Source organism: Oryctolagus cuniculus, chromosome 12 (assembly GCF_964237555.1).
Source record: "Oryctolagus cuniculus chromosome 12, mOryCun1.1, whole genome shotgun sequence".
NCBI lineage: Eukaryota > Metazoa > Chordata > Mammalia > Lagomorpha > Leporidae > Oryctolagus > Oryctolagus cuniculus.
The window spans coordinates 105,724,718-105,749,360 of record NC_091443.1 but is presented as its reverse complement, the minus strand read 5'-3'; the positions used below and the strand labels follow the sequence as shown (position 1 = coordinate 105,749,360).

At 60.4% G+C, this 24,643-nt stretch overlaps 1 protein-coding gene across 3 annotated transcripts in view; it reads right to left on the bottom strand.

Annotated features, from left to right (window-relative positions):
- Positions 1-24,643, bottom strand: part of RASGRF1 (Ras protein specific guanine nucleotide releasing factor 1) — a 98,979-nt gene that overhangs the window by 26,874 nt on the left and 47,462 nt on the right. For all 3 annotated transcript variants that reach the window (XM_051834574.2, XM_051834572.2, XM_051834573.2), the window contains exons 6-15: positions 21,471-21,550; positions 19,017-19,210; positions 18,669-18,778; positions 15,861-15,979; positions 14,394-14,554; positions 13,604-13,667; positions 11,665-11,801; positions 9,919-10,001; positions 3,051-3,299; positions 190-563 (exon numbers count right to left, since the gene is read on the bottom strand). In XM_051834574.2, the coding sequence (XP_051690534.2) occupies positions 190-563; positions 3,051-3,299; positions 9,919-10,001; positions 11,665-11,801; positions 13,604-13,667; positions 14,394-14,554; positions 15,861-15,979; positions 18,669-18,778; positions 19,017-19,210; positions 21,471-21,550 (1,571 nt within the window). The remainder of the gene's footprint in view (positions 1-189; positions 564-3,050; positions 3,300-9,918; positions 10,002-11,664; positions 11,802-13,603; positions 13,668-14,393; positions 14,555-15,860; positions 15,980-18,668; positions 18,779-19,016; positions 19,211-21,470; positions 21,551-24,643) is intronic.

Sequence of the window (24,643 nt, the reverse complement as noted above, 5' to 3'; positions counted from 1 at the left end):
ACTGCAGGTGGTAGGAGCTGACACAGTGTGGCAGTGCCCGGGGAGCTTCTGCCTGCCTCACCTGGCGGCCTGGGCCCCCACGATCCAGCCTGGACGCCCCAAGCCTCTCCCCTTGCCCACTCCCGCCTGCGGCAGCCCTGAGCCAGCTCAGGCCCCCCAGGGGTGGCTCTGCTCCCCTCCCCCACTCACCCTGCTTGCTGATCGCCAAGGGGTCTTCGGGCTTCTCGGTGGAGGTGGCCTCGCCCTCGTCCGGGATCTTGTTGGCGAAGCTGCTGGACACGTAGAGCTTGCTGGTGTCCAGGGCGGCCTTGCTGAAGGGCGACATGGCGGAGTACATGCTGGGGTAGCCGTTGGAGCTGCAGCTGAGGGCGGCCAGGTCCAGGGCCTTGCCCCCCGTGATGATGGGGATGTTGAGGGACAGCTTCCGCCGGCGGCTGGGCGACGAGGAGCTGAGGGACAGTGGTGGCGGCGAGGAGAACTTGCGCACGGCGCGCGGGGACTTGGGAGGGTCGCCGTACAGCAGTTTGCTGCTCTGGCCACTGGCGAATAGCAGCTCCAGAGACCTGCAGGGGCGCGGGACGGAAGGACCGTCAGCCAAGGCCGGCCTCCCTGGGCAGCCCTGGCGTCCCTGTGCCCCGGCAGGCTCCGGGCGGCCGCCATGGCTCCCTCGGTCTCGTAATCCCCAGTGTCCGAGGCTGGTCCTGGGGCTGGCACTGTGGTGCAGCGGGTTGAGCTACTGCTTGCCAATGCTGGCATCCCCTTATCAGAGTGCTGGTTCGAGTCCCCGCTGCTCCACTCCCGGTCCAGTTCCCTGCTGATGCACCTGAGGAAAGCAGCAGAAGATGGGCCAAGTGCGTGGGCCCGTGCCATCCTCGTGAGACTCGGAGGGAGTTCCAGGCTCCTGGCTTTGGCCTAGCCCAGCCTCAGCCCCAGCTGTTGTAACCATCTGGGGAGTGAACAAGCAGACAGAAGATTTCTTTGTCTCTCGCTACTCTGCCTTTCAAATAAGCAAAAATAAATCTTAAAAAAAAAAATGCAAGTGCCGTGTCCTGGATGCCTGGGGTGGGGTTTGGCGGGGATGGGTCTGTCTGCCGCCCCTTCCTCGCCTCCCTCTGTGAGCAGCTGTGCGGGGCCTGTGGTGCATGGCTGGGCTCAGGGACGGGAAAGGCCCCATCCCACATATCCGACTCAAACTCCAGCGTTGCTTCCACCCTGGAACTGAGCCTGAGCGGACACGAGTGGGAGGGCAGAAGGCGGAACGGTCAGGGTCAGGGTCGGGTTAAGGGTTAAGGGTTAGGGTTGAGGGTTAGGCCCAGGGTTAGGGTTAAGGGTCAGGGTCAGGGTCAGGTTAGGGTTAGTATCAAGGTTAGGGTCAGGGTCAAGGTTAAGGGTTAGGGTTAAGGGTTAGGATCAGGGTTAAGGTTAAGGGTCAGGGTCAGGGTCGGGTTAGGATCAAGGTTAAGGTCAGGGTCAAGGTTAAGGGTTAGGGTTAAAGGTCAGGGTCAGGGTTGGGTTAGGATCAAGGTTAGGATCAGGGTCAAGGTTAAAGGTTAGGTTTAAGGGTCAGGGTCAGAATTAGGGTTGGCAATCCCTGTCATGCCCCCACCTGAGTGCCAGGTGGACACAGGGGGTCACCTGCAGTGATCCCCCCCCCCAAGAGGCACCACCGGGAGCCTGCTCTCCTCCGTGTAACACGCGGGACAGCCCTCAGCTCTCAGCCCTCACCATGTACCAGGAAGCAGGCGGGATCAGAGACTCAGAGTTCAGGGACTTGGCTGTGGCCACAGGGCTGAGCTGCATTTTAATCTTTCTCTCTCTCTCTGTCTCAGGTTTGTTTGTTTATTGGAAAACAGAACACCAGAAAGGGGAGAAGGGAGGGGGAGAGAGAAAGAGAGAGAGAGAGAGAGAGAGAGAGAGAGAGAGAGAGAAGGAGAGGGAGAGGGAGAGGGAGAGGGAGAGGGAGAGGGAGAGGGAGAGGGAGAGGGAGAGGGAGAGGGAGAGGGAGAGGGAGAGGGAGAGAGATCTTCCATCTTTCCATCTGCCGGTTTGCTCCCCAAATGTCTGCAACAGCCAGGGCGGGGCCAGGTGGAAACCAGGAGCCAGGAGCTGCATCCGCGTCTCCCACGAGAGAGGACTTGGGCCATCCTCTGCTGCCTTCATTAGCAGGAAGTTAATTGGACACAGAGTAGCAGGGACTGGAACCTTCCACCCGTGCCCGCCTGGATCTGCAGGCTGTCTCGGGGCGAGCCCATCCAGGGTGGGGTGCTGCTCTCTCGGAGCCCTGGCCTTGTGCTGGGGTCAGCACCACCCCACGCAGCCCGAGAGCTGTGGCTCTGGCCCCATGGCTCGCTGGGGTGCCGGGAAGCACTCGGGGGCCCTGAGGCTCTGGGGGTTGTGGGCAGGACGAGCACCTGTTGGCTGTCCTGTCTGCAAGCAGGGCTCCACCATCCCTGCTGGGAGGGGCTTCGTCACCCAGTGCCTCAGTTTCCCCGACTGTAAAGTGAGGGTTAATAACTACCTCCCATATGAATCTCATACCAGGCGGCAGGTGGGCCCTGCCAGACCCGACACCCCCTCCCTGCCTCGCTCGGCGCCGCCCTCAGCCGCCGAACCATTTGGTGAGACAGGGCGAGGAGTCCCACCAACTCTGAAGCTCGTCCGCCATGGGCCCCATAATGGGGGGCGGGGCATGAGTGTCCTTGGCATTCTCTACCTGCGGGACTAAGCGGCCACCAGGCAGGACAGGAAGCAAGGTCACCTCCGCCCGGCCACAGGCAGGAGTCCTCACTTGGCCACCACCTCCCGGGGGTCTTGGGGCCGGGCTCGTGGCCTCAAGGGCAGCACAGGAAAGATGACCTTGAACCCAAGACTTAGGTGGCCTCTGCTGTCCTTTTCCTCCCTCTTCCTCCTTCAGTTGTCCCCCCCTCCTCCTTTCCGCATCGGGGAAACTGAGGCAGCTCCGTCTGCTGGACGTGACAGTCGGGAGCAGTCTACACTGCATGCTCCTCCGCCGCCCCCGCGCCCCCGCCCCCGGCCCCGGGCAGGTGCACCTGGCGGGGATGGCGCTGATGGGCTTCCTGTAGATGGTGATGAGCTTGTCGAGCACCACCACGGCCGTGGTGAAGACGCGGTAGGAGTGCAGGAAGGTGTTCAGGAAGTCAATGCTGAGGAAGCGCAGGTCCGTGAGCCGCTCCAGCAGCCGCCCCACGCTGGCGTAGCGGATCTGCAGCACCTTGCACGAGTTCATGGTCTTGCTGAAGCGGATGTCCACGTCGTCGCAGTACAGCGAGGCGTCCGACCTGCCGGGGGCCGGGGACGCACAGGTCACGGAGGTCGTGAGATGCCCCGGGTGCCCACGGCGCCCCCTCCGGCCAGCCACCAGCCACTGGCTCCCTGGGGGCTGCCACCTGCTCATGGATGCTTCCCCATGCACCGCGCCCAAGGACTCCCTATGAGAACAAAGAAGATTCTAGAAGGAGGATTTTGGCGAAGGGGTGTGACTCCTTTTTCCCAATACCCTAAAACTCTTACTTTATACAGTCCCTAGAAACACTGGAAAAAGACGACACACTCAAAAACAAACAAAAAAACCCACAAGTGCCCAAGAAGAACAGGCGAGTGCTCACTGCGGCATCGCGGCTAACGGCACAGGCGGAAGCAGCCAGTGTGGCCCCCAGCCCGCGAAGGGCGACCCAAATGTGGGTCCTGTGGAAGACAGCCTGCACACGCTGTGGAAGCCAGGGCGCGATCCATGACTCCGTTTATGAGAAAGTCCAGAGTGGCAAATATACACAGCAAGAGGAGGGGCAGAGGCCAGGGAGGAAGAGGTGGGGAGAGAGAGACAGAGACACAGAGAGAGACACACACACACACACACACACACAGAGAGAGAGAGAGAGAGAGAGAGAGAGAGAGAGAAGAGCTCCTGACTGCTAACCGGTGCAGGGCGGGGCTGCTTTTGGGGTTATGGAATCTTCTGGAACTCGAGAGTATGGCTGTACATCAGAATGGATAGTCTAGAACCACAGCACCATGCCCTTTGCTAGCTTATATCCTTATTAAAAACATAAACATGGGCACAACAAGGTATGAGGGCGGTTTCCAGGGTCACAGAGGAGGAGGGGTGTCGCTGACCCTTTAGCTGTCCTGACGGCCAGGGTCTCGGGCTTCCTGGGAGCAGGAGAGGAGCAGCTGGGAGAGGTGCCCATGTGGCCCTGGGGGCTTCGCCCTCAGTGGAGGAGCCCACGGCAGACCCCAGCCCACCTGCCATGGGCTAAGGCACGTTTTTCTGTTTGGCTGGGCTCTGATGAGAGCTGAGGGGGTGGGCAAAGCTGCCGTAGAAAAAACTTAAAATTTTTTGAAATAACATCTTATTATTTCTTGCAACTTTCTTTTAAAAAACTTAATATTTGATTACTTTTGGTATTTTAAAAAATGCAATTTGATTTTAATTGAGGTATATACGGCAGGAAAGCACTTTAGAACAGCGAGGACACAATGAAGGTGTATCCAAGGAGTACAACCGCATGTCTTGGGTGGGTTTTATAATTTCCTTTGAAACGAAATGTAGAAAGAACGACTCAATGCTTCTTCAAACACTAAACTACCTGTAAAGAATACAAGTTATAGTCACTGTCTTGACTTGTTGAAAAACAGATCAATACAGTGTAAATGAGTTTCTTGTGAAAGAAATCAACCCCGTTCATATATACTAAGTGTTTTGGGTACTCCGTGTATCAGCTGCAACAAATCGGAGAAAATGCGAGATTTGTCTTTTTTGGGGCTGGCTTATTTCACTCAGCATACCAGTTTTCAATTACTTCCACTGTATTGCAAAAGACAGGGTTGCATTCTTCTTTATGGCTCAGTAGTATTCCAGCAAGAATGTATACCATAATTTCTTTATGCAGCCGTCAGTTGACGGACATCTGGGTTGATCCCATGTCTTTAGCCATAGTGAGTTGGGCTGCTATCAACATGGGGTGCAGATCACTGTTTGTCTGCCGACTGCATTTCCTTTGGGGAAGTTCCCAGCAGTGGGGTGGCTGGGGCACGTGGGGGATCCATTTCCAGGTTTCATAGAAATCTCTGTACTGTGTGTAAACCGGCACAACCATTACGAGATAACAGTTTAAACTTAACTCCAGTTAAAGGCATATTGACTCTGCTCAACGAAGAGTTCAATAGAAAAGTAAAACAAACAAACAAACAAAAAAGGCCCCAGTCTACCAGGACAGCAAGCCTGGGCCACACGCGAGAAGCAGATGCAAACATGTCCAACGCCACTCCGTTGGAGGAAATTTTAAAATAATAGCAAACTCCCTGAAACCAGAGTGAGCTCTAGCTCCCACCAATTTGCTGGCCAGAGATTGAAAGCAAAGCCTGGCAAGACACCGTGTTCGCAGCCAAAACTGCTACGGAGCAGCTCTCTTTTTCTTTTTTTAAAAAATGTTAGCCCCCACATATGAGGGAGAACGCGCGGCATTTGTCTTCCTGCGTCTGGCTAACTTCACTCGGCATCCAAGCTGCCGCGGGCATGTGCTGGGTGTGTGGTCGAGGAGCAGCAAGCACGCAACTGTGTGTGTATGTGTGCATGTGATTACATGTGTGTGCACGCGTGCATATGTATGCATGTAGGTGCATGTGTGTGCCTGTGTGTGTGTGCATGTGCCCCAGTGTGGGCGGCAGGAAGGCGATGATCTGCTGCCCCCCAGGGTCTGCGTTGGCAGGGAGCTCGAGTCAGGAGCCAGAGCAGGGACTCGAACCCAAGCACCCTGATCCGGGACGCAGGGGTCATAAACGGTGACGTAACCATTAGGCCACCTGCCACGCCCTCCACTACATGCAGTTAGCGGCTGCTCTATTTTATTTTATTTATTTATTTTTTGACAAGCAGAGTAGACAGTGAGAGAGAGAGAGAGAGACAGAGAGAAAGGTCTTCCTTTGCCATTGGTTCACCCTCCAATGGCCACCACGGCCAGCACACCGCGCTGATCCGATGGCAGGAGCCAGGTGCTTCTCCTGGTCTCCCAGCCCAAGCACCTGGGCCATCCTCCACTGCACTCCCGGTCCACAGCAGAGAGCTGGCCTGGAAGAGGGGCAACCGGGACAGAATCCGGTGCCCCGACCGAACCCGGTGTGTCGGCGCCGCAAGGCGGAGGATTAGCCTAGTGAGCCGCGGCGCCGGCCCTGGCTGCTTTAAATCTTGTATTCTGCGGGATGCGGGCAGGAGGCTAAGTAATCAAATACATGTTACAGCGCCCCCAGGAGAACAAGCTTGGGAATCGCACCCTCAGGAGCTTCTAGGGAAGAGGTAGCTGACGACCTAGGTGTCCCGGGCCCAGGGGGCTGTCCCCGAGGAGGTGAGCACGGGACACGCTTGCCTTCCTCACTGCCCTTCTGCAGAGGTGTCTCGGGAAACATCGCGCGAGCTGACCCGCAGTGTGTGCGGGGAGGGGCTCCAGGACCCCTGCAGACACTGAAATCTCTTCTATAGAACAGGGTTGGTTTTGCACCTGCAGCCCCGGCTGCACCTGCGGGACCCAGCGTATTCACCCTGGAGCTCCCGCTGGCTCACGGCCTCTTTGCCAGCCCCCTGCTCTTCCTTTCCCTATCTTCAGGATCTCTGCAGAAGCAGAGAGCAGTTGTCACCGCCCACGGGTGGTCCCGGGAACACGGCACCACGCATGCGCACAACTTCCCGGGCGCTTGGCAGGTCACGCCCTCGTAGCGCAGCCGAGGGTCTGTGTCATACTGAGCCCGTGAGACGCCTCTGGGAGAGGCTGGGTGGGGGTCAGCCAGGGACCAGGGACCACCCGGAGACGCGACTCCCGGAAGGCTGCCTGGATCTGGTCGGTGAGGGTCCCAGGTGTGACGTAGGAGGGGGGCGGCTCCGGGGGCAGCAGCAAGCCCCAGTTCGGCCCTCTGGCCAGCGTTCCTGGAGGTCGCGCCACTGCCAGCAGCAAAGCTTCTAGCCGGTCCTCTCGAAGCCATCACCCCCGCTTCTGCGCATGTGCAGAGCCACTTTGCGTCCCGGCCGGCTCCGCCTGCGGGGAACACGAGGACGCCCGGCTCCTCCAGTTGCAGGGCGTCCAGGGCCCCGGACCTGGGGACAGCTTCCCTCGAAGTTACCCCGGGAATGAAGAACAGCGGCGCCGTGTGGACCCCTGGCTGGGTCGCGCGGGCTGCTGGATAGGGCAGATGGTGCACAGGACCTGCACAAACCCCCTGCTGCTTCAGGCATCTGCAGGCGACTGGAAACACAACGCAGCGCTACGCCAGTAGTTACCACACAGGTAACATCCCGTATGGACGCCGGTTCAAGTCCCGGCTGCTCCACTTCCGATCCAGCTCCTTGCTACAGGCCTGGGAAAGCAGTGGAAGATGGCCCAAGTGCTTGGGCCCCTGCACCCACGTGGGAGACCTGGATGAAGCTCCTGTCTCCTGGCTTTGGCCTGGCCCAGCCCTGGCTGTTGCTGCCATTTAGGGAGTGAACAAGCAGATGGAAGACCTCTCTCTATTTCTCTCTCTGTGCCTGTCTACCTTTCTCTGTAACTCTGTCTTTCAAATACATAAATCTTTTTTTTTTTTTTTTAAGTTCTTGAGCCACTGGCAATGCCTGCCGGCCTTGCAGGCCGGGGATTTGCCACTCTTGCCAGCGAATGTCTTTGGAGAACATCTGAGCGTGAATCCAGCCCTCTCTCTGGCACTCCTTGGAGAGGTTCCAAGTACTGATTCTGCTTTGGCTCCATGGAGGAAAGACCCTCTCTCCCCTCCCCCAGGCAGTGCCGCCAGTCCACCTTGAAGCTGCGTGCTGGGGCAGAGCTTTGGCACCCGGGATCCGGGCAGGTGCACTGAGCCTTCTTGGCCCTTTGGGTGCTGGTGGCCAACCATGCTGGGACCCTGGCCACCGGCCCACGGCCTTGGTCCATTCCCACTCTCGCTCCGCCAGAGTGGCCACCAGAGGGAGCCGCACACAGCCCTGGTTACAGGATGAAGCCCAGTGCCGGCTGCCCGTTGCTATTATCGGGCTCCCGCCCAGCTCCGTGGCCTCATCTTCCCCCTTGCGGCGTGGATGGCTGTGTTATTTAAGAAAGCCCTGTTGTGCTGTAAAAATATGAGGGAAGCCGCCGAGGAAGACAGGTGAGCTTTGGAGCCAAGAGCTTGGGAGACGCGGCAGACAAGGGAGCACCAGGCAGGGCAGCCGCAGCAGTGGGCGCTGCGTGTGCACGACGTTCGGCATTCACACGCCACACCCCACTCGCGTGAGGCACGCGGGACATCCCGTATCCTTGGGGACTTCCGCCACCCACTGGTGACGCCACGGTGGCCCCTAGCATCTTCTACGCGAGATGCGTGGATGGATGACGGCTACTCTTCAGGTGGCCTGGCACGCTTGTCCCTGTGCCTGGGACGCAGCAAGGGCAGGGTGCACCCCTGGCCCAAGGACTTCCCGTGGGTGACGCCCACTCCCCTGAGCATCTGCTCTGGTCCATCAGCTCCACCTGCAGGTGGCATGGGCAGGTGCACGCCCGTCGCGAAGCCAGGATCTGGGGGCACAGTCCTCCCACCCGCACACCCTCCAGCGTAACTCCTGTCCCCTCCCTCTCCCCTGGCCAGCCAGGATCTGGGGGGCACAGTCCTCTCACCCACACACCCTCCAGCGTAACCCCCGTCCCCTCCCTCTCCCCTGGCCTGCTGTGTGCACCTTCCTGTCCACGGTCTCTGGGGTGGACTGTGTGCTCCTGTCCTGGAGGACACCATGCATCCAGGCCGTCCTGTGGGACACACCACGCCCCCCACCCTGCTGTTCTGAGCCTTTGTTCCTGCTGTTCCCTCTCCCCAGAATGCCCTTCCCTCTGCATCTTCCCACCAACGCGAGGACATCCTCTGTGGCCAGCCCTGACGTCTCCTTCCTCCTCCGCGGCAGGTGAATCGGCCCCTGTTTCTGGCCCCCCCCCCCCCGGGCACGGCACACGCCGCACCAACCCTCCCGGTCGGAGCCTCCACCTGCTCATCTCTCTCCCTGGTGTCTGCACAGCAGCGAGGACACAGCCCAGGCGCTCCTCGAGGCGGGTGGGGGCTGGGCCTTGGCCTGGGGTGGACAGATCCCTGCAGTGGGGCTCCCTGGCCACTCCAGCACCGTCATAGTGGGCTGTATTTTTTTCCCTCGCAGGTGACTTTACTTGGTGTCACCTGTGCTCTTCCACGCTCTTTCCTGGAAATGAGGAGCACCTGCTAAATGCATGTAAGAGCAACCCAACGTGATCTTCTCTTGTCACAGCGACCGAGCCAGGCGGCAGGGAGGAGGGTGTGGTCCTGTGCCAGCACGCTCAGAATAGCTACCCGAGCCCTGGGCCGGGGCCCCTCCTGCGGGCGCCAATGACCTTGGCCTCAGCCATCATGCAGAGCCTCAGAGACTGGCAGGGGTGGGAGAGGGGCGTGCACCTGCCTTGGCACCCAGGAAGCTCATGTAGCCCTCACTTCTTCAGGCCCCAAGCTGCCTGGCCACCTGAGGGCAAGGTGAGGGGGCCGGCACACAGGTGCCTGTGGAACCACGCCTGGGGCTGCCTGAGGCCTCAGCTCGAGGCTTCTCCCCGCCCCCCCCCGGCCCCGCCTTGTCCCTGGGCATCGCTCAAACAAATGCAGTGGCTCTAGAGCCTATGTTTTGTAGTTTTCCGGCTGTCTTTTGGAACCTAGGTATTCATTTTGTAATTAGCAAAAGAAATCAACTTTCCTGTCTTTATATGTGAAATGTCCTAATACAAAAATATTGCACATGTGCAAAAAAAAAAAAAAACACCCCAAACAACCAAACCATAAAACACGAAAACTTGCAAGCAAACCCCGCAGACGGAAGCCAGCGCCCCCCACCCCCGGCCTCCCCTGGCCCCCTCTCTCTGCCCCGCCCTCACTCACTTGATCATCTGCGGCACCGTGACCTTGGAGTTCTCCTCAAAGGCATTCATCATGAGCCCGTTGCAGCGGATGTTGTCCACGCACTGGAGTGACAGGGAGGGCCCGGTCAGACCCCGCCCACCAGGATGGCCACGCCCCCCACCTGACACCGTGGCCACCGACATAGCCAGACTCAGTGCCAGGGAGCCTTCAGACTCCGGCCGGAAGTTGAATCCCAGTGGAGGGACCCCGGGGTCTCCCGTGACCCTGCCGGGCCTCAGTTTCCCTACATGCAGAACGGGGACAGCGACTGCTCTGACACTGAGCTGTGTGCAGAAGGCTGCACCTGGCATGGGCCATGTTGCTGCCGACCTCAGGCCAGGGTCAAGGGCAAGGGCAAGGTCGGCTCCCCGTGGTGACCGGGAGGCCAGCCCTGCGGGACCTCTGTCCCCCAGCCCTGCAGCACTGGCCTCAGCTCCACAGGCTCTGAAGCTGGGGGTGGATTTCCAGAGAACACCCCATTTGTGGGGTGCCAGGGGACAGGGGCGAGGGGGACAGCGTGTACCTTTCACTCAGCCTCTGAAAAACCACAAAGTCCAAACCTTGCTTTGAGTCACAAGTTCCCACCCAGGCAAAAGGCAAAGACACACACAGCTCTTGGTGGCGGTGGAGGAGGGGCTGCCCGTTTCTCCTCTTGGCACAGGGAGGGTGGGGGCCACCATCCCGGGCCACACCACAGAGTCCCCTGTGTGCCACAGGAGGCGCAGCCGCTGCAGCCCCATGCCTCCGGTGGCTGCGGCTCCCCCTGGGGACGTGACAGGCCAGCCTCGGGGCTCCTGGTGTTCTCCAGGGTGTGCCGGGGACCCTGGGAAAGGACAGAGCCCCACTGTGCATGATCCCAGCCCGCCGTGCTCTTCTGGGACTACGGGAAGGGCAGGCTGGATGGAAGGCCGGGGGCTCACGCAGGGAGCCCTGGCAGGAGAGGAGGGAGTGGTGAGCTGGGGCGGGGGCTGCCATGCCCTGCAGACTGTTCTTCCAGGGCCTGCAAGTACTGACCCCCAGCCCCCAACCCCGAGCCCCTGGCTGCAGGGGGAGCTGCCAGCCTTGCTTCTCCTCCTGACTTGTGCAGCCCGCTCTGCACAGAGCAGGGCCATAGCAGGTGCACGGGGAGGCAGGTGCACCGGGAGGCAGGTGCACCTTTGCCGCCGGATGGCCTGGACCCTGGTGCTGCTGTCAGCATGTTCCCAGACTCAAATCCCTGCCTCTTGCATTCAGGTGCTCCCAGGGGTCCCTGGTTCTGCTGTGCGGCCCTGCAAAGCCCGTACTTCTGCTAATGCTCTGGGCGGGACCACTGGTGCTGACACTTGCGGGAGGCAAAGACAAAGACAGCCTCCTCCCTCTGCAGAGTTGACGCTGTGTTTCACCTCTGATCCTGTCCTGGCTCCCAGCTTCCCAGGGCCAGTGCTCTCTGTCCAATACCTTGATGCCTATCAAGGACCTGGGTGCAGACTAAAATGCACACACCTGCGACCTGGCTCTAGCAGGTTCCTGAGGTGGGGGAGAGGGGGAAGAGCCGGGGATTCAAGTGCAAGGGGCTCCCAGCCACACTGAGGGTGGCCCAGGGCCACCAGTGTCCCGGGCAGGTTTGCTGAGTGGGTCTTGGTTGGGGTGCAGACCTGGAGTCTTCCTCCAATACAACAATGCCCTCCCCGCCCCCACCAGGTCTGGCCAGGTGACAGTGCTTTCAGGGACAGTGACACTGCTCACCTGGCTGATGTCACTGGTCCACGCTGCCTTTTCCTGTCTGGATGAAGCCACGAGGATGACCGTGAAGGGTGGGGAGTCCTTTGGTTCCACCCCGATCTTGAAATCCAAGTGGTCAATATCTTGACCGGATCCTTTGGCTTCCCGTGGGAAAATACCGAGAGGAGTGAGTGTGAATCCCAGTCTACACCACCAGGGGGCGCTCTGCCCCAGTGGACCCCCAGCAATCAGAGGATTTAGTGCTTTTCCCTTAAGTGGGGGAAGCCATGTTTTAAAGAATGAAGAACTAAGGCCAGGAGGGTGCAAGGGGCTTGCAGACATGCAAGGGGCAATTCTGGACGCAGAGCTGGGAGACACTGCCCTCTGCACGCAGGGGATGTGGCCGAGACCCTAGCAGGGGCCAGCAGCCCAGGCGTCGCAGCCGGGCCAGGCGAGGAGCCCCCGCATCACCCAGCGTTTACAGATGCACGGAGTCCTGAGTACTTCTGCTGCCCTGCACCTGGGAAGGTCCCAGTGGGAGGAGTCTTCCAGGGCTCTCCTGCTAACTGGGGGTGTGCTGGGTGGGTGGAGCGTTGTGGGTGGTCGGCTCTGTCGCTCGTTGGCTGTGCAACCTTGGGACAGGGTCTGCCCTGCTCTGGGCTTCGGACATCCTCCTGTGCATCAGGAGTGGGGCTTGGGGCCTCCGAGCTCTCCGTCCAGTTCTGATAACAAGGATTTTAGGATGGGCCTGGGGGCATGTTCCAGGTGGTGACTTGGGGGCTGTGCTGGCTTCCCAGGAAGTGGGGTGTGTGTGTGTCGGGGGTGCTGGGGAGCCGTGTCTAGGAGAGGTGACAGGAGCCTGCGTGGTGAGAATGCCCTGTGTACATCTTGTGCATGGCTGAGTCCCAGGGGAGGGGCCCGCGGGTGGCCAGGGCTGGCCAGGATGTCCATGTGTGTGTTTGTTGAGGGTGCCTGGGGCAGCCCCTAAGTGCCCTGGGCCACCTGCACCAGGGGCTCAGGCACAGTCTTATTCCCAGGCCCCAGGCTCGGGAGGGGCACGGGTCATTGGTCCTGTTGGTATCACCCTGGGGCGGGGCATCCAGAGGGCATCTCTGAGTCTCAAATGGGGTCAGCGAAGAGGGAGACAAGAACAAGCTCTGGCCCAACAGAGAGACGTCCGAGATCCCGCCCCCACCCCAAATAACCACCCATCCCCCGAGGCCGAGGCCCGGGGACAGAAATCCCACAGGACGCGCAACAGAGGCTGGGGAAGCACCAGGGCCCCGCTGGCCTCGTCCTGTTCCTGACCGTCCCCCCAGTCACGTGCTCCCCTCTCTGTCTTTTCTGCCACCCCAATCTCCTCCCTCAGGACCCCCAGTCCTGTATCCCCTGCATCGGGGTCCCCACACCCCCCTGCCTTCCCACTGGAGGACAGAGATGGGGCCATGTGCAGACACAGGATGGGGAGCCAGGGGTGTTCAGTGAGATGATGGGTATCAGCTGGTCCACAGACCCCGAGGAGCCTGGGTGGAAGTGGGAAGGTGGATCATGATGCTCCCCTCTGAGCCAGGGCACGCTTTCTTTAAAAAGCCTCCGTTGGGGCGGGCACTGTGGCGTAGCAGGTAAAGCCATTGCCTGCAGTGTCGGCATCCTATACAAGCACTGGTTCAAGACCCGGCCGCTCCACTTCCTATGCAGCTCCCTGCTAATGGCCTGGGAAAAGCAACAGAGGATGGCCCAAGTGCTTGGGCCCCTGCACCCATATGGGAGTCCCGGAAAAAGCTCCTGGCTCCTGGCTTCGGTCTGGCCCAGCCCTGGCCATTTTGGCCATCTGGGGAGTGAACCATCGGATGGGAGATGTCTCTCTCTCTCTCCCTCTCTCTGTAACTCTGCCTTTCAAAATAAAGCGACAAGCTTCCTGTGTGCTCACATGCGTGTGCACACACACTGCTGCCACACTCACCTTCCTCCTCCGTGCTTTCTGGGTCTTCCAACAAGGTGCAGTCGATGAGGGATATGACTCCATTCTGAAATACAGCAGTGGGCACCACTGTGGGGCCAGGGGCCAGGTGTGCCCGTTGAGGGGTCCTGGAGCATTGGCGTGGGGCAGGGCTGCCGCACGTGGGTGCGGGTGCGTCTGCTACAGGCCCGGGGCGGGGGGCAGGGCCTGGCTCCCCTGGTGCAGGCCAGAGCCCTCCCTGGCCGCCAGGGCAACAGCTTGTGTGTGAGCCTGTGAGTGTGCATGTGTGCATGCTTGTGTGAGTGTGTGTGCCTGCATGAATGTGTGTGCTTGTGCTCATGTGTGTGTGATTTGTGTGCACATGCATATGTCTGAGCGTGCATGTATATGCATGTGCCTTGTGAGCACTGCTCCTGTGTGAATGTGCATGGGTGTGCACATGACTGTGTGCTTTGTGTGAGCAAGTGTGTGTCGAAGCATGCATGTTCTGCACCTGTGTGTTCCCATGTGACAGCCCGTGTGCTTGTGTGACTGTGTGTGCTTTGTGTGAGCAAGCGTGCGTCTGAGCATGCGTGTTCTGCACCTGTGTGTTCCCACGTGAGAGCCCGTGTGCTTGTGTGACTGTGTGTGTGCTTTGTGTGAGCAAGCGTGCGTCTGAGCGTGCGTGTTCTGCACCTGTGTGTTCCCACGTGAGAGCCCGTGGCTCGTGTGAGTGTGGGCGCTCCCACGGCCCTGACAGCCTCGCCCAGCGTCCGGGCCAGGCTCGGTGCCCGTCACAAGCCCGCGTGCTCACCTTGGTCAGGTGCAGTTTGCCCCCGGAGCCCCTGGTGCAGATGATGAGGTGCTTGGAGAACAGGAAGCACTGCCGCTCGCCCTCCTTCCTGAGCGACAGGGAGCCCAGGCGCCCCCTGGTGATCTTGCCCTTTTCCGACATGGGCACCTGGATGAGGGACCCTGCCATGGGGGAGAAAGACCCTGAGCCCAGCCCGGCCTCTGGTCCCCGCAGCCCACATAGGGCTCCCCTGCCTCCTAGCCAGGGACCAGGGCCTCCGTGGGCAAGGGAGCCCTCAAGGGCATGGCCCCAGGTGCTGGCTTGGGTCTGGGGGTGGCATGAGGCTGAACAAGTCGGGAGGGTGAGGGATTCACAAGATCCACCGCACACCTGCTGCTACCAGCAGCCATGACAGACATCACCAATCAAGCCTGGAGAGCTCCAATAGAACCTTGAATCCTCAACTCAAGCCATGGTGAGCACAGTTCTGCTTGTGATGAAGCGCAGGCCCCCCACCCCCAGGCCGCCTTGTGGTCTAGATAGGGCACACCCTGCCTCTTCTCTTGCTGTTTTCTCTCTCCCCTCTCCTTTCTCTCTCCCCACCACGTTCCAGGTCAAGTTGGCCTGGAGAGACTCGGTGTGGTGCCAGCTCTCTGGGAAAGCCTCGGGGACGCTCTGCCCAGGCCGTACTCTGCAGGAAAAACTGACTCAGGCCGACGGTGAGCACTCCTGGTCTGGGAGGACACTGCCCACCCTGGGAGGGGTCATGCCTCCAGTCATGGTCTACTCTGGGTTTCTTTCCGCCGCTCCCGGAAACACCTCTGTTACAAAGAGTGTCCCATGCAGTGTGGCGAGCCGGGGGACATGCAAGGCCGACTCTGGGCTCAGCAGCTCACAGGATGGGCCGGGGGAAGGGGCTTGGGACAAAACTCCAAGGGACCACACTCTGGCCAAGAGCAGCTGCAGGGGCCAGCAGGGGGCGCTGGTGCGGCTTTCCCGAGTCAGCCAGGGCTGGACGGAAGGGACACTGCAGGTGGCCACCGGGGCGTCAAGACTGAGTTTCCCACAAAGCACGAGCCGCCAGGGAGGTGGACGTCACGTGCGTGGCAGCCTGGACATCCCTGCCCACTCCCCCCCCCCAAGGGCCACGCCCTCAGATCCCGCTCAGACGCTGCAGCTGGGGCTACAGGGCACCAGAGCCGCCACCTGCGAGAGCTACTGGGCGCACAGGGCGAGGAGCAAGGCGGCGGGGCGGACCCAGAGGCCACTCTGGGGCCCTGGACTGCGTCCCCATCCTCAGGACCCGCCAGCGTCTGCGAGGACACACACGGTGCCAGGCCAGGGCCCCGTCGGGGAGAACCCCGTCTGCAGAGAAGGCGACGGGGGACGCAGCGCCAGGTGCATCTCTGCGGCCACACTCCAGCGTCCGCGTCCGCCGCCGCTCGGCCGTGGTGGTGTGCGGCGGGGGTCACGGGCCAGGGGCCGCACCTTGCCGGACGAAGGTCTGGCTGGTGTCCAGGAGGATCTCGCAGCCCTCGATGATCATGCGCTCGATGGCCAGGTTCTTCCGGATGTTCTCCGTCTCGCTCACCTCGTCATGCATTATCCTGGGGGAGGGGCGAGGCCGGGAGACCATGCGGTTGGACATCAGCCGCTGGCTAGCCACGCCCAAGGAGAAGGCCTGGCACCCAGGGCTGGGGTGGGGGCGGGGCCTGCGATTCCTGAGCGGCTGCTGTGTGCCAGGCACCTCACAGGTGTGTGACCCCATGGGCTAAGGAGGCAGGTGTTTGTCCCTCAGAGAAAGGGCCCTGGGAGTGAGCAGCTAGTAGGCAGGTCCTGGGTTCAGTGCCTGCCCTGGTCCGCTCCTGGCCTCAACTCACGGGCGTCTGCACCTGTGTCTGCACCTGCCGCTTCCTCCTCCTCCCAGCCCCCTCCCCAGCTCTTTAGAGCAGACCCCACACCATGGCCAGGAGCACTGGGAGGGAACCAGGACAACTCCCCTCCTGTCCAGGAGGTGGCGCCCTCTCACGGCTTCTTGAAGACAGCGTGGGAGGGACAGGGTGGGCGCGAGCGCTCCACTTTACCTGGTGGGCTTCTAGGAGTGCTGGGAAAGCAGTGAGTAATTTTTCCCTTGCCCACCGGCTCGGAGCCAGAGCACACAGCCCTCATCTATCTGCTGTGAGAGCCCCCCTGGAGGGCCGGGGTCCGCGGAAGGAAACAGGCGTGGCTTACAACACTCTCATCCCATGGGAACCTTACAACAGTGAGACGGGAGATTGACTGATCTGGCCTGGCACTGAGCCAGTGACTCAACCCCCGCTCTCTGGGGCTCTAGCCCCAGGTCTGTTCCTGGCAGGTGCTTGGATGAGGGGGTGGGGGCCTTGCTGCTACTGTTACTGGCTGCACAGGTATTCCTGGTTGTTTTGTTTTTCTGGTGGAGGACGTGCACTTTCGGCTTAAACTCACTAGGCTGGAGCTTCAATGGGTAGGGCATCTGGATGGTGGCGCCCCCTCCTCCTCGGAGCTGGGGCCTGGCCTCACCTCTGGGGTGGAGCGCACTGGGCAAGTGCTGGGGAGAGGCCAGTGGGGACCGGCACCACTTCTCGTGGTGGGTGTAGGGTCCCAGCTGGACGTAGGTGCAGGAAGCGGCCTCGGGCAGTTCACGGAAGATAGAGTTAAAAGGTGAGTTTATGTCGGTGCAGAGAAGTTTGTAAGCTCTGCTGTCCCCCCCCCCCCCCCACAATGTGCACTTTCTGTGAACTCTTTGGAGAGCCCTCGTGTGTGTGTGATAAAACACAGAACGGGGGATTCCAAAGCAGCAAAGCCAATTTCCCTGCTAGGCTCATGCAGGGTGCTCCACTCTGGGGGGGGGGGCGGGGCCAGCCCCAGGCTGGGGGCCCTGGAAGTGCCAGGGACTAGGATGACAGGTGGGAGGAGGGCCCGACCCCCTGAGGGGAGGGGTGGCCATCTGGGGGCTTCCTGCAGGGCCAGAGCAGGGGCAGGAGGAGGAAAGAGCTGTTCTCATGGCAGCAGGAGAATTCTCTCTCTGCGGTGAGGCTGGGTTCAGGGCCAGGGGCAGGTGGTTGAGTAGCAGAGGGCAGGCCGGCCGCAGCCAGGGTCCTAACACCTTGGCCCCTCTGCCAACGTTTGCCTTGGGACAGGAACTCTATCCCCACTGCCCTGTGGGAGCCCCAGCTTCCCCACAGGGAAGTCTGTGTGGGGACGGGGCTCTCGGAGGACTGGGGTGCCCCTCCCGCACCCTGGGACGGTCCTCACCCTGAATCTCCACTCTGGGGGCTGCAACCCGGCTGGGCCCCACACTGCTCCGTCCAGCACGATCCTCCCTCTGCCTGGCTGGGAGCTGGTCCCCTCCCCCCCCCCCCCACCAGCCTCAGGAAGCCTCCAGGGTATGGCAGGGCCCCGGGGAAGGCTGGTGCTGGGCCCCCACACGGCAGCCCATCTCTGACCACCTGCCCCTCCTCATCTCTCAGTCCCCGCACGGTGGAGACCCCAGGGCTCAGCCTTCGTTCTCCTTTGATCTCCTGCCCAGACCCCCTCGCCCCTGCCCAGAAGTTCCCGTCCTGTGATGCTAACTCCACTGGCAAGCTGACAGCTCCCCAACCCCCCCACCCCCACTCTCCACACCCCACTCCCTTCTTGCCTCTCCATGTGACCGTCTCATCAGCACCTCAAGTTCAAGGTGCTCCCAGGGAAGCTTCAGGACCCCATCCAGTGCGGTCCTGCCTGGTTTTTCTCCATCTCTGCTACAGGCAGCTCCACCCTGCGGCTGCTCAGCCCCACATTTCAGATTCACCCTGGACGCTAGCGTCTCACTCCCCACACGGAGCCCATCTGGAACCCCCAAATGCACCCAGAGTGTGAACCCCTGCAGGCCTCCCCTCCCCCCCACCCCCACTCAATGCAAAGGGGCCTCTCCCTGGCCCCTCTGCTTCTGTTCCCACAGAGATCACTTCTGGACTAAGTGAGTGGCCTTGGCCAGCGACTTGGGGCCCCTGGAACGGGCGTCCCTTGTTGGAACCTTAGGCACAAGAGGGCCTGGCACCCGGGATCTCTCTGTGGCTCCTAAAACCACAGAGGACAAGCACCCAGTCTCTGGGGGGCCCTGGCAGCTCCCTGAAGTGAGGCCCAGGAAACAGCCCCATCCCCAGCAGGGACCCCAACCCCGGGCTGGCCTGTAAGCCCCCTACAGACCCTGCAAGGGGACTTTCTTTGTGGCGAGTGGGGTAGCTGTCCCCTCCCCCCACACACCTGGGCAGGTGCGGGGACGGCGCTCACCTGGACAGCTCCTCCAGCTTGGACTTGGCGTAGTCTAGGCTGTTCCGCTCCACGTGCTCGTGAGGCGTGTGGGCCAGGAGCTCATGGAGGGTCAGGATGTACCTGGGGATCTGCAGAGATGGAGAGCAGAGGAGGGAGAGGCAGAGAGGAAGCAGGAGACAGAGAGGGATGGAGAGAGAGAGAGAGAGAGAGAGAGAGAGAAGAAGGCAGAGACGGGTCTTTCAGTCCAGGGGCTGGGGAGGCGACAGGTGCACCTGCGGCCCCGGACTCTCTGACGTGGGGGCTCATCCAGGGTGGTGCCTGGCGGACAGGCCCGGGGGAGCCCGCCCGCTGCCCGCCCTCGGGCACCTGGAACATGGGGTAGGTGAGGAAGGTCTCGAGCGTGCGCTCCTCGCAGTCGGGCTTGGCCTCGTAGTGCTTGAGCAGCTTGTCGAAGTCGCGGTTCTGCTTGCAGTGCGCCAGGATCTGCAGGCTGTACTGGTGATTGCGCACGAACTCCTGGTAGATGTTCAGCATGGGCAGCAGGATGTCGAAGAGGTCAGCTGCGAGGGGTGTGTGGGGCGGTCAGCGCGTGGCCAGGGCACCCGCAGCACCCTGACCCCGCCCAGTCGCTGGGACCACATCAGCTTGGAGACGCAGCTCCCGCCTGCCTGACGCGAGGGGCTGGAGCCCCAGTGAGAGGAGGTGGTCCCTACGCCCTGCCTGGGGGCAGCCGCGTCTCCCTTCACACCCAGGTGCCCAACCTGCTGGTGGCCGGTGGCCGGGGCGCTGGTGGCTGACGGCTGTCGCTCTGCGAATGGCTCTCAGCCACAGGACGCTGCCCCACCCCATGAGCGGTCCCCGTGGGGTGTAAGGACCCCGGGGGCCAACGTGGGGTCAGCTGGGGCTTCAGCCAAGAGCAGGGTGGCTGGCTCCTCCCTGTGTCCTTTCTGCTTAGAGGAGCCACAGAAGTGACCCGTGGTGGCCACAGGTGCCTGGGCAGCTAGCCTGCAGCCAGGTCTCCTCCCCTTGCCACGCCCCGCCATGCCTCGCCATGCCTCGCCCTCCCGCCAGTCTCTGCTCCTGCATCCCTCAGTCTCTCTGTCTGTCCTTGTGCACACTCCAGCTCCCCTGGAGGGAGAGGGAGGGTGGGGCGGGCAGGGGGCTTCCCGCCCACTCCCTGCAGGGGACATTTTCAACCTTGTGGAGGGCCCAGCCCTCTAGGGACAGGAGCTGATCTGACCTTGGGGAGAAGCTGGGGGTCTTTGACTGGACAAAGGTACAAGAGGGCCTGCTCCCCACCCTGCCCCCCAAGCACTGGGCTGGCCTCCATCTCCCTTGAGGTTGTAGAACCCCTCCTCCTCTCCCTGTGGGAGGTGGTCGGCGCCCACCTGTACCTGCCCCGTGAGGCTGGGGGTGACGACGCCCAGCTGGGCTGAGGCCGCGCTGGGTAGGGGCAGCAAAGTCTCCAGGGAGTGCAGCCGGGCAGCGCGAGGGTCCAAAGCCCTTGGGAAGTGTGCGTTAGGAAAACATGTGGTGTGCACTTCCATATTTTTTTGGGGGGGCACCAAAATCAGCTCCTATTTTGACTTCATTTCCCAGACTTTCTTTTTATTTATTTATTTATTTTGACAGGCAGAGTGGACAGTGAGAGAGAGAGACAGAGAGAAAGGTCTTCCTTTGCCGTTGGTTCACCCTCCAATGGCTGCCACAACCAGCGCACTGCGCTGATCCGAAGGCAGGAGCCAGGTGCTTCTCCTGGTCTCCCATGGGGTGCAGGGCCCAAGCACTTGGGCCATCCTCCACTGCACTCCCTGGCCACAGCAGAGAGCTGGCCTGGAAGAGGGGCAACCGGGACAGAATCCGGCGCCCCAACCAGGACTAGAACCTGGTGTGCCGGCGCCGCAAGGCGGAGGATTAGCCTAGTGAGCTGCGGCGCCGGCCACCCAGACTTTCTGAAGGACCTCGGAGGTAGGAGAACCTCTTGTTCTAGTAATTCTGCTTTCGGAAACGTGGCCCAAGGAAACAATCTCTAATATCAAGGAAACTCGCTATGTAGAGGTGGTTGGTGGTTCTTTCTAATAACCAAAAACTAGGGGGCCGGCGCTGTGGCGAAGTGGGTTAAAGCTGCTGCCTGCAGTACCGGCATCCCACATGGACCCTGGTTCGAGTCCTGGCTGCTCCACTTCCGATCCAGCTCTCTGCTATGGCCTGGGAAAGCAGTAGAAGATGGCCCAAGTCCGTGGGGCCCTGCACCCACGTGGGAGACCTGGAAGAAGCTCCTGGCTCTTGTGGCCATGTGGGGAGTGAACCAGAGGATGGAAGAGCTCCCTCTCTCCCATCTTTCCCTCCTTCTTTAACTCTGCCTTTCAAAAAATCCCCAAAACTGGAACGTCTCCCAGAGCCGATGTGACGCAGCTCACGGGGGTGGTCTCAGGCACTGGGGCGCCGCCACACAGCCAGCAGAAGGCAAGCTTTTGGCAAAAGAAAAATCTTAGGCTGTGATGATGAAGTGAAACAAAAAAAAAAACACCCCCCCCCCAGCAGGATTCCGATTCTATATTCGGTATGTTTGCAATTATGTAAAATGGGCAAAATAAAAAAAATTCCAAGATCTATACAGAGAAAAAAAAAAAACTGGAAGAAAACACGCAGAAGCCTTTAGCATGGTTGCTGTGGGGAGTGGCATTGCGGCTGGTGTTTTTAAACGGTTTCTCCTGCTCTGAGTGTTCGAACGTTGGCAGGTGAACAAGGACAACATCGCTTCCGCCCCTGCCCAGGGCCTGGCCCCTCGGGGAGCGTCTGCGCGGGCCGGCTACTCACCCAGCACCAGCGTGGGCCAGCTGGAGATGCGAGCCTTCAGGCCTTGGTAAAAGATCTGGTGCAGGAACATGATGGTTTCGCTGCAAGAGGAAGCAGAGGGTCAACCCCGAGCAGGGGCTTCTGCCTGGGACCCCTCTTCCCCTGGGCCCCCCCGTGCTCGGGGCCCTTTGGAGGGGCCCATGCAGTTCTGCAGCAGCGCACCCTGAAGGGGGCGCTCACAGACGATTGGCAGGGCCCGGTGCAGAATGCAAACCGTCTTGTTTCAGGAGGGCGTGGGCTTTTCTGAGCAGGGGGTCAGGTGCCACGAGGCTGGAGGAGGGGCTGCAGCCCCTGGTGCCTCTGCAAGCCTCCACCTGGGGAGGGTCCCTGAGGTACCTGGGGGGACCCTGGGCTCTGCAGAACACCAGAGAAGCCACCGATGATGGAAAAGCAGCCTGGGTTTGGGACCCGCACAGAGCTGGGCTCGAGTTCACCTGAGGACCCCTGTGGTGTCAGGTGCACAGTGGTCCTCAGTGGATGCCACTGGCTCCTCCTCGCCCCAAGACCACCCTGTTTTGGACCTGAAGTCAGAGAAGCCAAAGACTCAGTTTCCCTGCTATGTCCCCAGCAAGGTGGCCAGGAGCACGGCTCTCCTCCGCAGTGGGGGAGTGTTCTGCAATCCATTCGTCATGTCTGCACTGACTGGAGAGAGGCACCAGCACTTGAAGCCTCCAGGAGTGCCTGGCAAAGCGCAGCAGGCAGAGGGTGGGGCAAAACCTAGAGCCCTGGCTCTGTCCCTCTCGGGCCCAGCCCTCTCCGGCTTGGGCCGGCCTCGGGCAACTCATAGCCCTTGCTGGGCTCAGGGACAGAACCAGGCCAGATGCGCAGGTCCCAGGTGTGTCCTGGAGACAGACCACCTCCGCTCCCTTCCCACAGCCCTCTTGTACTCCCTCCCTGTGCCTCTCCTTGCATGTCATGGCCCTGCCACCACCCTGCCACCTCCACCGTTGGCTCGTGTCCCCTGGTTGCGCACACCAGGGCTTCCTCCTGTCCCTTCTGCAGCCTTCACCGCTGTTGAGTGATAATTTCCTTTGTGTCTGGATCTCCCGCAGACTCTAAGCTTCTTGCAGGTGGGAGCCACAGAATACAGCTGTCTCAGTCGTGCACTGCACAACACAGGGGTCCCTTGGGTGCAGACCAAGCACCGGCAGAGTTTCCCTGTACAGGGCTTGATAATAGACAGTGTGGGCTCTGGGAGCCGTACCGTGTTTGTGTCAGCTAAGCAGTCGCAGATAAACCATGAACGAATGGGAGGGACAGCGTGCCAATAAAACTTTATTTATGGACGAAATGGGAACTTCACCTCCTTTTTCACCTGTCACAAAATAGTCTTTGGATTTTTTTTTCAATCACTTAAAAACGTCTATCTGGTGCGGCTGAGATAGGGAGGCAGAGAAGCAGCTGGGCCTCCTGGAGATAACATAGGTGACCCATAGGACACGGGTCGGGTTCCCCGACAAACAAACCCCGACCAGTTTATGGGGCCAAGGCTGACCTAGACTGGCCTCCAGCACATTGTACTCCTTAGCCTGCTCCGTGAGGCACCGCCAGCCGCAGTGACGGCAAACACAGATCCAGGTAAGGATCTGTGGATCCAGGAAGTCTCCAGCTACTTCCCAGAGAAACCAGGAGTATCTCTCACCTCATTGGAATGTACTTTCCCTTCCACTGAGCCAGCCCTGCACTGTTCAACACAGCCCAGCACCGGGGCCCTTCTCCTCCATCTGTGTTTGCTTTATCAAGAAAATGCTGCTTGCTATTCGCTGTCTTGCCTTGCTCCTGGGTTCCTTCTGGAAGCAAAGTTGAGGGTCTGGCTGCTGTGGGGCTGTCCCCGTGGTCCTGCACCACCTTGGAGAGCCGGCCAGGAGTCAGGCAGTGGAGAGGACTCTGGACCAAATCAAGACACACACACCCCATTCTGTCCTTCTTCCATGAGTCCATCTGTCTGCCCATGGCCACTGTGTTTTCTTGTCTCATGCTTTAAAAAAGATTTATTTATTTATTTGAAAGGCAGAGTTCTGGAGAGGGAGAGAGAGAGAGAGAGAGAGAGAGAGAGAGGTCTTCCATCCTCTGGTTCACTCCCCAAATGGCCACAATGGCCGGAGTTCTGCTGATCTGAAGCCAGGAGCCAGGAGCTTCTTCCGGGTCTCCCACGTGGGTACAGGGGTCCAAGGACTTGGGCCATCTCCACTGCTTTCCCAGGCCACAGCAGAGAGCTGGATCAGAAGTGGAGCAGCCGGGACTCGAACTGGCACTCATACGGGCTGCCGGTGCTGCAGGTGGTGGCTTTATCGCTCTCTTCTCTTTTTTTTCCAGTTCACCATGGCCCCACCTATCTCACTTTGGGGGCCCCTCTGGGATGCTGGAGTAGCCTAGGTTGTCAGTGACTTCCTGCTGGGCCATACGCTCACTCCCCAGTGGGCATCCCAGGTGAGAGTCCATACTTTCCATCGTGCAGAGTCCAGCGGTCCTAGACACTGCTCCACGGGAGTCCTGGGGGCACTGGTGGGGCACAAGCCACACTGAGCAGGAGGCCACTTAGGACCCTCCCCCTTCTCTCTCTTTGGTCTGGGCGACCCGTCCCTGCCCATCTTGGTTTACCCGAATCCTTCGCCGCCGTCTCCCTGGCTGCTGAGCTGTTGCTGCCTCTTCGGGGGTGACCCGAGGGTCCCTGCAAAACCTTCCCCCCTCGTTCTTCCTTTGGGGGTTCTCAGACGCCTTCTCTGCCACACCGGGGAGGGCCACTGGCCCCCTTTCTTATTTCCACCTCTTCCAGAATCTTTAAAAACATCATGGCAGGGGCGGGCGCTGTGGCACAGTGGGTTAAAGCGCTGGCCTGAAGCACCAGCAGCCCATATGGGCGCCGGTTCTAGTCCTGGCTGCTTCTCTTCCTATCCAGCTCTCTGCTGTGGTCTGGGAAAGCAGTAGAAGATGGTCCAAGTCCTTGGGCCCCTGCACCCGCGTGGGAGACCCGGAAGAAGCTCCTGGCTCCTGGCTTTGGATCAGCCCAGCTCCAGTGGTTGTGGCCATCTGGGGAGTAAACCGGTGGATAGAAGACCTCTCTCTCTCTCTCTCTCTCTCTCTCTCTCCTTCTCTCTGTCTGTAACTCTGTCTCTCAAATAATAAATAAATTT